Here is a 12,616-nt window from a genome sequence, read left to right on the forward strand (position 1 = left end):
CGTCCTCTCAAAGAGTAATTTCTGCTTTTTATTCATAACAGCTGACAAAAATCAGGGAGCAACAAGGACATTTATTTTTCAGATGTAGAGACTACTGGGAGCTTAGCAGCAATATTAGAGACTATTTTAAATGTCAAAGTACCGGTAGGTAAAACTATTGCGAACATGCTTTTTATTTTTTTTTTAAAACAAGTGCAGGTCTTTCTTTTGTGCAGAGATACAGAAAGAGATCTGATTAATCTTCCAAAAATGTCAACATAGCAGTCAAAACTGTGAAAGGGCGAGCACGCATTTCAAAACTACTAATAATACAGATGTGATTGTTTCCCGTTTCTGTACAGGAGACATCAGCATGTCGTCAGCAAAAAAACCTGAAACGTTTTTTTAAACTTATCATCCCCCATCGTGTCCAAGTATCTAAATCTAAAATCCAAACTATCCTGCTATCACTGCTGATAAACAAAAATTAACATTACTGTTGTTTTTTTTAAAACTGAATTTTCAAACTAATGCATCCATTTTACTCAAACCACTCAGCTGCATTTGCCTTTCTTGTCTTTGTGCCATTGTAGTCACCATCAAACAAAACATATCACAGACTGCTGGCAGGGGAGCACAATGTGTGTATTTGTAAATGTTACCATCAAAAGAACTTTGTTCAAAGTGAGAATTATCCACATATGAGGCAACGATCGGTTTCTGCACCCACTGTTTTTCTAAAACTGGTACAAAGCAACTTGACAAACAGCACTACACTAAACAATGTAGTCTCTGTACCCAAAATCGGTTAACTGATGGATGTGTCAGGCTGCACCGAAGCTAATACCTCTGCTTGTTTTACGCCCCACGTAGGTCCAAAAACTGGGACTGACCTGTCGAAGGAGTGGAACTGCATGGGCAGCATGGGGTGCGTCTTCAAGGCAGGGTCTGGGTGATAGGGAGTTGGCCCAGACTCCTGTCCCAAGTCCCCTCCATCAACGGGAGCTGCCACCAGGCTCTTCAGGATTTCCTGCATTCCCGAGAGCAGCGAACGAGAGACAGAACACGATACTTATGAGGCGTATCACTAAATTTTGCTTTGAATGGTGGTTTTATTTTTGTTCTTTTATCTAACATGGAAAAGTGAGTATGTTCTAATCACACATAAGCTCACTGAAAGGAGCATCTAAGCTCAGGTAATCAACCAGCTACAAATACAGGCGATAAAAGTAATAGAAAATTCACGTGACCTCTACAGTATAGGGTAAACATAAATGGATACATACATTTTGACTGCATTAAACCAGATTTCTATTAGTTAAAATAAAACAGTGATTTTCAAATATTTAAAGAAACTACAACAGAGATCTAAAGATACGTGCTGACTATTGTTTTCTCAGAATTAGGCTCATGTGGATGCTGGAATCACACGCCCACCTTGACATTGATGCCTTTGTTTGTTTGACTGATGCTGGAGATGGACGAAGGCGGGGCTTGACTAGCGTTGGGGGTGGAGCCGGGGTTATGGGGAGAATCCAAAAGGCTCTCCTGTGACCTTCTAACATCAGATGACAGACTGCATAACAGATCTGTGCCTCCTCCCCCACTTCCTCCTCCTCCTCCGATGTCTCTGTCTCTGTCTTTATCCGTCTCTCTCCCCACCAGGCCCAGCCCGAGTCCAAGACCCATCTCCGAACCGTTTAGCGATCCGCTCACATGGCCCTCTTCTCCAATGCCCGAGTCTGTGTGTGGAAGGCCGGCACGAGGGGAGTCATCCACAGGGGTGGGGGTCTGTTTGTCGCGGTCGGAGAAGGCTGTGGATGGATGTTCTGGAGAAATTTGGAAGATTTTTTTTTTTATGGATAAACACTGATACAATTAAAGAAGTATATTTTCTCAGTGCAGATTGGATTATCAAGAAATTCTACAACATACTCTTTTTTTTTTTATTATTTATTTTTTATTGGTGTCATATTGATTCTTCTTATCAGTATCATTGTTTGGTCAAACAATGCAAACATCCAAAATCATGCTTGCATGTGGAGGATGATGGAGCAAAAGAAAAACAAAGGTCACCTGTACTGGTTGGAGAGTTAATCTCGTGGCGGATGCTTCTCCCGGATAAGCTGGTAGATCTGCCAATCTCTCGCTGGGGTTCCAAAATGTCCCGGTACTTCGAAACCATGAGAACTGAGATAAAGTAAACAACTGCCAGCGCCAGAAACTGAGCCTGCTTACTGTCATCCTGCAGCAAAACAACACACGCACACAAAGTTATTCAGCAGAGAAACATTCAGGCATCTTTTTTTTTTTTTTTTGCTCCCTGTATCTATAACAAGACGAATACTGTATATACCAAAAATACACCCGCACGCTTACCACATCTCTGAAAACCACAGCTCGGAGACGATTAATGTCTACATCCTGGAGAAGTCTGTCTGGATCCTGCTAAATATGGAAGACAGGATATCAAAAGGTGGCGTGTCATATATATGCATGTTTCTGTGACAGTTTTAGGTGTTGCTGAATGCGTCCTCGATTCATGCGTGTGCTACCTTGCTGGCGGTGGAGGCACTGTGGAGGCTGTCCTGTGACTTGCTGCTGGTTAAGGAGGACTTGCAACTCCGATCTCTCTGTCTCTGCCTGCACTCCAGGCAGTTCCTAACCGCCACACAACATACTGAACGAGACGGAGAGGTAGAGGAAAAAACAGGTAAGTATAGTGTAATGGAGTCGGCTTTTACATTTCAAGAAAAAACAAACAGGGGATGTCCTGAAGTCATGCATGTCGTGACTCCAGCGTGTATAAGCATTTATTTAAAGCACACATACATGCACCCATACATTACAAACAAAGAACTTTTTATTTTGTGATGTGATCATTTCTCTGCCCTACATCAGAAATTACATTACAATATGGTGTTGCAGAAATGTAAGGTCATCCTAGAAATACTCCACTTACAATAATCTAAGAAATTAAGTAAACTGATGTGCTCTGCCAGCAATCAAATATTTCTACTTGATTATAAAACACTGAATAAGTCAATAATCAGCTAATTAACCAATCACTGGAGCTCTCAAACTGAGGAACTGCCTTCCATCTTTCCTCCTTAGAAAGGTACAGCGACAGAAAGACTCAGAGATTAAATATAAGTAATCTGGATCCACTGGAAGCACCCTGTGATGAACCTCCTACTGATGCGGTCGTGGCCTGCTTTCACCGGCTAAAGCAGCTCACCTGGGTTTTCCACTCAAGTTCATGTTTGTTTTCTCTCTAATGAAGGTTTTATTTACATAAACCTCTTGCATGGATTCCTTGTTAGTCAGCTTGAGCCAGCTTGTGAAAAATGGGGGTCATCTGGGATTGAGACCTGGGATTTGTCACAAGCTGCTAAATGATAAAAAGGTGGTCCACAACAGAGACAGCCAATTATTAGCAAGAGTTAGCCAGGACTGCCTCCAAGATGGTGTAAAGGGAATCAACAAGTATTTTGGAATGAAAGCTTGTTGTGGTTATTTTGCCAATTAGCAAAAAATGAATTTGTTTTTTTATTTTCAAATCTCCAGTGGTTGTCCCTCTCTTTCTCTAAGCTCTCTACCCAAGGTGCCTCCAATTCCCCAAAACCTGAATTGGCTAAGCAGATAAAAATGGATGGACTTATCTACAGTATATCTGTAAAATTTAAAAATACTTATTCCAATAGCGATAAACAAAAAAGCATTTTAAACCTCAGGGAAATAAAAACTGGCATATTTTCATATGTTTAACTTTAAAACTACACATTTAATTTGAAAACTTTTCAGTATCTTAATGCTGACATAAGTAACTTTCAGTTCCAGTCATATGCAACAAGGCCATGAAGCAGTTTGTTTTTTTGCACGTAGCCTTCAGAAGCTGATAGTTGCCAAAACACAACAGCTGCCTTATAATTTAGCTTGACCTGGTCACCCATGCTCCTCCTGCACTTCTTCCTGCGGCCCTCGTAGTTGAGAACTGTTGGTCTCGACTAAGAATCAGCTCATCTAAACATTTTATAAACACTGAAGAGATTCAACTCGGACGCACCGAGGCGGAGGCACTGCCTCATCAGTCCTCCTGACGACATGTTCTTCTCCGCTTCAATCTCACTGAAGTTGAGGGAGCTGGCAAACACCAGCACGTCCACCATGGCCATGAGACGAGAGAGGAAAGTGACGGCCGTCTCTGAAGACATCCCCTGCGTCGCCTCGATGTTCTCCAACTCCGTCTGCGAAAGAGGGAAAACACAACACGTGCTCGCCAGTTATTCAGTGAAAAACTGGCACTTAAACACAACGCACTGGATGCTCTCAGAAGTTAGGAGGGATGAAGAAATCCTGAGTTATCTTATTATTTTAACAAACAACAGAAAAAAACCTATGCAGTCGCGCCTTGCAATGAGCAGGACCAAAACGGTCACGGCTGGCCGTTGCACAACAAACACGGAAGGCAACCTTGAGTGTCATGCTGGTTTAGTGAAAAACATTCTTATAATGATGACGTTTGGCAACATGAGGTGTTCTACAAAACACAAAGTACAGCCTGGTGACACACATATAATGGTGACAGTGGGGTTGTGGCAAAGACAGTGTGGGTTTTTAGCATTAACAGCAGTAGTGTGGACACACTTGGGCTAGCCTTGAATATCTTATGGGCCCCTTGATTTATCAAACTGTGGTGCGACTACATTGAAAATCTGAAGGGAGCATTGCAGGGGTCAAAACCAAGTGGTGTAGTTTTCTGTGTCTCTGCTTCAGTAAGCAGGACGTGCAGGGCTGTGGAGAGCTGACAGCGCAAGCATCTGGTGGCTCATCAGAGCAAGTGAGCACAGACATTTTGGGGGATAACAGACACACAAGGTGAAGACAGAAGGGCTTGGGTTGGTGCTCTTAGCTCTTCTGGTGATGATGAGAGTCTCAAGCTCTTTACGCACCTCTCCCCCTGCGCCTCCTCCCCCAGGAACAGGGGTCACCTCCTCTCCCTTTGACCCCCTCTGGGGTCCGGCTCCTCCTGCCTTCTTTAGCGTTGATACAAATGGGACAGGCTTAGCAGATGCAACCCCCAAGGACGTTTGGAAATACTCTCTCTCGTAAAATATATAAGCAGACTATATACCCCCCAAATAATCTTCTCCCTTTTGTTTCTTATTGATCCACCCTGTGGCTTTTTAGGCTTTTTCACCCCCTATATTCACATAGTATTCTAACTGGGTTGACATACTTAATCTTTATGAACAGAGACTAAGAAATCAATAGATTTAGACAATATAAGGTAAGCAGCAGAGGAGCACAACACGCAGAAACACTATGGATGTCAGACAAGCAAGGGTTAGTGTCAGTCACAATGGTTAATAAACCAGAGTTAAGTATTAGTAGAATAGAAAAAGAGGAAGAAACTGCAAACTTACAGTGTTGGCACTACTCTTAGAATTCTGCACATGCAAAACAGACAAAAACAGAGAGAAAAAAAGACAAGAAAATACACAAAACACATGTAACACAGAGAGGAAAAGAAAGGTTAAAATGCAAAAACGCTTAAAACAATAGGCTATCAAGCTAACGAAAACGGTTAATTGAAGGGATTAGAACTAAATATTGTTAAGAAGGGTTAGGTTGACAGTTGCACATACTGGTTTAATTGGGAGTTAAATTCGTTTATAAGTCTTTTTTTTTTTTTTTTGTCTACTGTGATTTTATAGGTTAATTCAGGGAAATAACCCTATCAAGGCACACAAGATCTGTGCTGCAAGGGGAACAAAAAAAACCACACACACATACAAAAAAAAAAAAAAAAAAAAAAAAAAAAAAGTCTGTGTGGGCTTTAACGCTCCAGTAACAGGCCTGTGAAAGAGCTGTCGACCTGCAGTTTTACCTCCTACCACAGAGGGGTGCAGAAGAGCCACTTACGGAAGGGGAGGTGGCAGCAGACAGGAGAGGCAGAATGCCTCCACAGGCAATGATGATGTTGTCCACCATCTGAGAAATGAGGTGGATCGTGTTGTGGACGAAGATGATGTTTTCATTGCTGTTCACAAAGTCCATCACCGACTTCGTGGAGTGGCTGGAAGAGAATAAAATGCAAACCGTTTGAAAGTAAGACATCGTTTCTAACAGGAAAACACAATATAGCTGTCACATGAATCAGATCTTTAGCATAATCAGTTTATTTAAAACGAGGCGTAAAATGACTAAAAATGGTCAACTAACACACACCTGGCGAACACAGCATCGAACTCACCTCCTCCATACATGCACATCTGTCTCCAGGGCAAACAGCAGGTCAGTGAGCAACCTCTGGTGCATTGGAGACCACTTGAATTCTGGGATTCGGAACATGGTCGTACGCGGGCCTGGGCTGAACTGACGCCGCTGCTCCTCCGTCATGGGCATACCCCTGAAACCCAAATCAACGCGTAGGTCCCTCTCCAACTGGGCTGCAGTGCGACCGTGGAGGGCCTGTAACAGTTGTTGAATAAGCAAGTGAAGCTCATTTGGTCTAATATAAGACTTGGCATACACGCATCGATGAAATTCAATTTCATTTAAGGTGTCAAAACCACAGGAAAAAAGCCCCCCAAAAAACACAGAAGACTCTCATTGTGCATTCACTGATCGGTTGCTGAAACTTAGCTCGTGTGTGGGCAGCTTCTCAGCTTTTTGGCCGGGAAAACAGGACTGCTGCTGAACTGTTTATTTTAATCACAATACAAATCACATTGGACAGGGTAGAGAGGCAGGCTTGTGACCAGTGGCTCACTTGTTCAGTCCTTAAACTGAGAGGATAAATCTCAGTGGGGGAGGTGAAAAAGCACTTTCCCCAGCTTTCTGTGATTTTATTACCCAAAATTCCAACAAGCAAGGGTAACATAATGAGGCACTGCAGCCACTTGAAAGTCATGAGGTATTAGATGAAAGACAATAGGTATTAATGCGATTTGTAAGGATGATTACACACTTTTTTCTATTTTTATTTTAATGCATTCACATTATAATTTTTTTAACATTTTGATAAATACAGCGAAGGAAATTAAAAAAAAATCACTCATATGTGCAGGATAACACCTCATGGCAGAGTTACTTAGTTTATTTGCTGACCAGTGTGTACACAACATGTGAGGAGCTCCCTCTTAACCAGCTGAACACACTTAAACACACCTGAGTGGTTGCAGTAGTTTGGATCTTCTTTGTGTCCTTGTCTTTCCCATCATCTGACCTCTCTGTGTCAGAGGTGGTGCTGGCTGTATCTCCTCCAGTCTTAAGCCCTGCAGTCTCTCCGTCTGCACCGGCTGTGCCCTCTCCCTCTGGGAAATCTGGTCTAGAGGTTCCCTGGGTCTGGCTCTCAGCCTCAGCAATTGAGCTGATGTCAGCAAGAGGGCTTTGGATCTTGAAGGGCCCATCCTCTGGAAGTTCCCCGGTAGTGTGGCTTTGGGTCTGTGTTAAATCAGAGCCGCAGCTGGTCATGTGGGCCAGCAGGCTGAGGTCATCACTAGCGCTGGTGGTGGAGTGAGCTGGGGCTGGGCCGGATGGAGTGGGCTGATCTGGACTGGGCAGTACAAGGGGGTCTGTGGCTGCCAAAGCTGGAAGCAACTTCTCATCAACCTGGAAGGAATGAATGGGGAAAAAAAAAAAAAGGGAAAACAGTACAGCTTCAGGTTTGAGGAAAATTTAGAAACATTATTTGGGAGAGTAAAAAGGACTAAGAAGGATTAGGCAGCACAGTAATACTAATCCTACCTTACTGAAGAGAAATCCGTTGTTGCTCGGGACACTGTCTTTCTCATCCGCCAATGTGATGAGGGGACCCATGTTCCCATCATCATCCAGGCTGACTCCTGAAAGCCCGAGGTTTGTCCCCATTCCAACCCCCGAACCAGATGTGTCATCTTTAGGCGCCAGATTCCCATTTAGGTTCTGAACCACACTGCAATAAGCACTGTCCAAGAGAGAATCTACCTCAACCAGAGGTCCATTTTCCATTCCTCCCCCACCTCCTCCACCTACACTTCCACCAAGACCTTCAGGAGAGAGGTCCAGGTCATCCAGCTTTACTTCCGTGGCTTCTACTTTCTCTGCTTTAATGTCTACCAGAAGGTCATGGACCTCCACTCTCACGCCTGGACCTGCACTTTGCTCCCCAGGTGTAAGTGCTTCTCCGTTAGGTCTCTTCACCGCGCCTTCTGCGAGGAGGTTGCGTGAGTCTGCGCCGGTCCCCTCGCTGTACTCCGCCTCACTCTCAGGTGTCTGCGTCTGGGAGTTGTCATCGATCTCCAAGTTGCCATTGACGACAGGCGCAGGTGTGGCAGAGAGGCCGGAGATGGTGGAAACTGAGCCTTTCTTTCCCTTCTTCATGTTTTCCTCCTCCTGTCGCTGGTACTCCTCATACATCTTCGCCAAATACTCCTTATGGGCTTCATAGGTCACCTGTGACAGATGGTAGATTATAACTGGTAATGTTATCGGCACACAAGCACTAACAAAAGTGAATCTTCACATCAATAGCCACACGGTAGTCCAAAGGAGACTCATAGATCATTTACACCAAAGTGCAGAAAACTGGGACACTAGCCTTCCGGGGCCATTAGACCATTACCCATAATGCCCCTTCACTTTTACCCCGAGATGAGAAAAAAGGGCGAGTTAAAGTTCTGTCACTGAACAGTGAAAAGAGAGGTGATCAGTTTCTGAAAGTGTCTCAATGCTGGGTCATTCTGGCCCTGGAAGATGTTGAAACAACACATAACAGTGGTCAAATTGCACAAATCACCAGGTTTCTGTACAGCTTATAAGCAGCTTGAATCAGAATATCAGCACCTGGAAAATCCCCATTAATATCTGCTCATTTGTAGCCAAACAGCAGACAAGAAAGTCAAGCTCAACCGGCAGTGCTGCACAACAGCTGTCATCAGTGGCAGCCCACATGAGCTTAAGCCCTATCTAAGGCTCCTATTGGACAATCTCCCATTAGCTTGCTTGCAGTTGTTACCGATCTGCAAGCCACTTTGCACTCCTCTCTACTACAGCTCCTCCTTTTTATTTGCCGTTTCTGATTTTTACTAATGTCACGTTTGCTTTTATTGACACCGTCACTGCTCTTGCTCGGTCTTATTGCCAATCTCGCCATCTTTGGCATTCATGTATGTACATGGAAGGCTTTGGAAGTCTCAGGACAGAGCCATACCACCAAATATAAAATACAGCAGAAATAACATAATCGAAATAACAAGCTATACTTGTACTAAACGAAATAAGACTACTGGGAACTGTTATTGAATTGTGCATGTCCCACTCTTACCTTGGAGTGTGCTATTGAAAGGGTGTCCACCCAGACCCTCCATCCTCCCCATTCGTATTTGATGGCATGGTAGAGAAGGATCCTAAATATGTTGTACACCATCTCGGTTATTTTCTGCTCTTCTGGGTTCTTGGGGTTGATGTATCCGAGGGAGAACATCCAGTCCTGCCACACGGAGCACTGCAGCAAGCAGCTGGTGCACAAAACAGGCAGCATGTGAGATGAGCTGTAGCATGAGTTTGATTTCAAAATAAAAGCCACAGTGAGGAGCTAATGAACACGGCTGGATAAGTGCAGGTACAGTGATTTGTGTGCTTTTTACCGGCGATTCTCGCGGCTGTTACTGAAGAGTTTTATCATGTCAGAAAGAAAAAGTCTCCTGACTTCCATCAGCTCCACACTGGGACTGGAGTTCTTCAGCAAGGTGGCCACCACTTTCAGAATCACTGGGTGTGAGGTAAAAAGAAAACCAAGTAAAGGTAAGAGAAGAACAAGATGAGAGAGAAGGAGAAGCAAATACTTTTAAAGCATTTGGAATGAGATCAAGAAGTGGAAGATGGCAGCAGTGTCAGCTTCTCAATTTACGCTTTGTTGTTTGTTTACTCGCATTAAGAAAAGGCAAAACAAACAAAACACTCCATTACTGGCAGACCAAAGACCGCAGAGAGACACAGATGCGAGGTGAAGTGCTTATGCACTTACTGGGATTCTGGATCTTGACAGTGGAGTCGGGGTCTGGGTGTGGTTTGTGAACAACCTGAGTGCAGACCTGCTCAGTCAGAATCTGCACGGTTAGAAGATTGACAGCAGTCATTAAATTATAAACACACAGATCCCAACAACTCAGATCCGATGGCTTGATCCATTGTAATATTTACTGACATTCACCTACCTCGTACAGAGTATTGTAGGTGGTGATAGAGACGGTGTTGGTGTGCATCATCAGCCTCTCTCCCAGCAGCGTGAATAGGCTGTGTGTGTGCATGATCTCAACCTTTCTCCTGCAGGGAAACAAACACACACATTTGTAAAGGCTTTATGACAGTTGAAACTGACACTGATTGTCACTGACCGGGTGACGGTCTGATATTGGCAGGTGGCACCATGTGGCCCTGTCAGCGATGATGGGACCAGAGAGGATACGAATTGAATACCAACAAGAGAAATTAACAAGAGGCATTAACAATACGACGACACCATAGGAGGCAGCGGGGCAATGCTCATATGGCTGTGAATGATTAACTTTTATTAGTTACCTTGCCGGTGGGTAAAAATTGTGCTTATAAGAGGGTTTAAACTTGAGAGGCTCAGGAATCAGGGATGAATAACTTCTGAGTATTTTACAATTGAATTAAATGAATAATGCTTGAAGCGCCTTCATATTCCTGACCAAAGCCTTTGGAGGATTTAATCACACGCGCATATACAGTCAAAATAATGAGTCACTTTAGCTACTATTGTGCCGTTTTAAATTATATTTTCCAAAAACATACTCTCATTTAGAGAAATTGGTTTTGACATCAGCTCAAACTTCCAACTTTGTTTAAAAAAATGGAATAAACTCGAGGCAAAATGGCTTATAAATAAAAGCATCGTCTATATACCTGGCTGTCATAATAAGGCAAGTCTATAGATTCAGTGTAACTGTACTCAAGAAGCTGTTACCGAGTCTGGCAGGCTATTGTGAAGGATGGCAGTGAAGACGACTACCGTGCTGTGTAAAAGTCTTGAGCTACTTCACATTTCTTTATATTTTGCAGGGAAAATGGAAAAAAGATCCAGCGATTTACTGAAACGTGCAAACACACATGGAAGTACACTGTTTGTACAATTCTGAGCCAAAATTTGTTGTAATTTCTTTAAGTAGTCTTCAGGAATAGAATAATTCTTGAAGCACATTTGAAACTCTTCTGTGGATGTTTGCTGCCTTTTATTTTGTTCTCTACCACGATGATCACACACTTCAGTAATGTTGAGGTCCGCGCTCTGGGGAGACCAATCCATGACTAATAGTCTCCCATCCAGACATGCTTTCACTGCACTGACAGTGTGTGGGACCACTGTCATTCTGGCAATTAAGGCTGCTTTCCAGGTGGCATTGCATGGTGGATCAAAATCTGGCGCATTTCTGCATTTGTGCCACTGATTTTTAGTCCATTTCTTGTGTAATTTGGCACAATTCACTCTTTTTTTTTTCCTGTTTCCTCAAGTATGGCTTCTTGACAGCCACCCTTCCACAGAGACCATTTCTGATGAGGTTTCAGGGAACAGTAGATGGATCAACTAGCTAGAGCTAGATCTACCAAGTCTTGTGTCAGTTTATTGCTGGATTTTCTCCTATTCCTTGACATGACTTTCAGATACTGCTGCAGATAGCTCAGCTGAACATGGTCAGGTACAAGGACTGGACTGAAAATGGCTGAAAAAGCAGCAAATGTCCAAAAGAACTTGGTAAACTTGAAAAGCCTGGAGAACTCAAGACCACTTTAAGGACTTGAGGGATGGCTCAAGACCTGCGCACAGTTCTGCATTACGCCGCATGATTAAAGTAGGCCATCTGCCTTTTAGGAGTAGCTGCGCTTTGAGTTGACTGACAGCTGGAAAAAAACCTTCCCAAGAAACACAGCAGCAGACGTGTATTTATTTAAATATAAAGTCAACAGCTACCTAGATCGCTCTTACAGTGGACAGCGCATGAACTTTAAAGATTTTGCTCTGGCTACATCAGACATTTATATTCTAACATGCAGTTCTGCTGGGAAATGTCTAGATAAGTTCAGGGTAAGATAATCTTTAATTCAAAATGTCACTGGCTTTTAAGACGTTATTATAGCAGAACCCTGATTTTTTTATTGTGCTTTCTTTTTTTAATATGAGAAATCAGATTATCAGTAAATCTAATACCACCTGACAATGTTCAGTATATTTAAGAATATTTGAAGATTATTAGGAAAAAGCACTTTTTACTTTACTGTAACGTATGCATGATTGGCTTTACTATTTAATTTAAGACTGATGTACCAATTAGGATCGATATTAAATTTCCATATGCAATGAAATGACATGTAGACTGAAAGGGGCAGCCCTACGGGATGTTTGGCTAAAGCAGATGTTAAGTAGGTGGGGGGCTGACGGTGCAGGGCTCAGGTGCATTATGGCAGCCTGCTCTCATGTCAGGCAGCGAGAGGCGCGGCTGTCACATGGGATGAATAAATCCCCCAGCATTCACTGCTGCTCATCAAGGTTCCACCTCCCTGCCAGTGCACACTGTCAAAAGGATTATTCCGCCTGGACATGATGACGAGGGCATTATCTTGGTGTACACAC

The 12,616-nt window shown here is 43.3% G+C and overlaps 1 protein-coding gene across 12 annotated transcripts in view; it reads right to left on the reverse strand.

Moving 5' to 3' along the window:
- Nucleotides 1-12,616, reverse strand: part of nbeaa (neurobeachin a) — a 99,377-nt gene that overhangs the window by 23,003 nt on the left and 63,758 nt on the right. For 7 of the 12 annotated variants that reach the window (XM_040033291.1, XM_040033296.1, XM_040033294.1 and 4 more), the window contains exons 18-32: nucleotides 10,182-10,290; nucleotides 9,992-10,073; nucleotides 9,612-9,735; nucleotides 9,290-9,482; nucleotides 7,732-8,418; nucleotides 7,153-7,596; nucleotides 6,236-6,453; nucleotides 5,905-6,058; nucleotides 5,406-5,429; nucleotides 4,046-4,226; nucleotides 2,535-2,659; nucleotides 2,359-2,427; nucleotides 2,056-2,224; nucleotides 1,417-1,808; nucleotides 873-1,009 (exon numbers count right to left, since the gene is read on the reverse strand). In XM_040033291.1, the coding sequence (XP_039889225.1) occupies nucleotides 873-1,009; nucleotides 1,417-1,808; nucleotides 2,056-2,224; nucleotides 2,359-2,427; nucleotides 2,535-2,659; nucleotides 4,046-4,226; nucleotides 5,406-5,429; nucleotides 5,905-6,058; nucleotides 6,236-6,453; nucleotides 7,153-7,596; nucleotides 7,732-8,418; nucleotides 9,290-9,482; nucleotides 9,612-9,735; nucleotides 9,992-10,073; nucleotides 10,182-10,290 (3,108 nt within the window). The remainder of the gene's footprint in view (nucleotides 1-872; nucleotides 1,010-1,416; nucleotides 1,809-2,055; nucleotides 2,225-2,358; nucleotides 2,428-2,534; nucleotides 2,660-4,045; nucleotides 4,227-5,405; nucleotides 5,430-5,904; nucleotides 6,059-6,235; nucleotides 6,454-7,152; nucleotides 7,597-7,731; nucleotides 8,419-9,289; nucleotides 9,483-9,611; nucleotides 9,736-9,991; nucleotides 10,074-10,181; nucleotides 10,291-12,616) is intronic. The other 5 variants (XM_040033298.1, XM_040033300.1, XM_040033299.1 and 2 more) reach the window with 2 other exon arrangements.

Source organism: Simochromis diagramma, unplaced genomic scaffold (assembly GCF_900408965.1).
Source record: "Simochromis diagramma unplaced genomic scaffold, fSimDia1.1 OVJJ01000216.1, whole genome shotgun sequence".
In the NCBI taxonomy this organism is placed as follows: Eukaryota; Metazoa; Chordata; class Actinopteri; order Cichliformes; family Cichlidae; genus Simochromis; species Simochromis diagramma.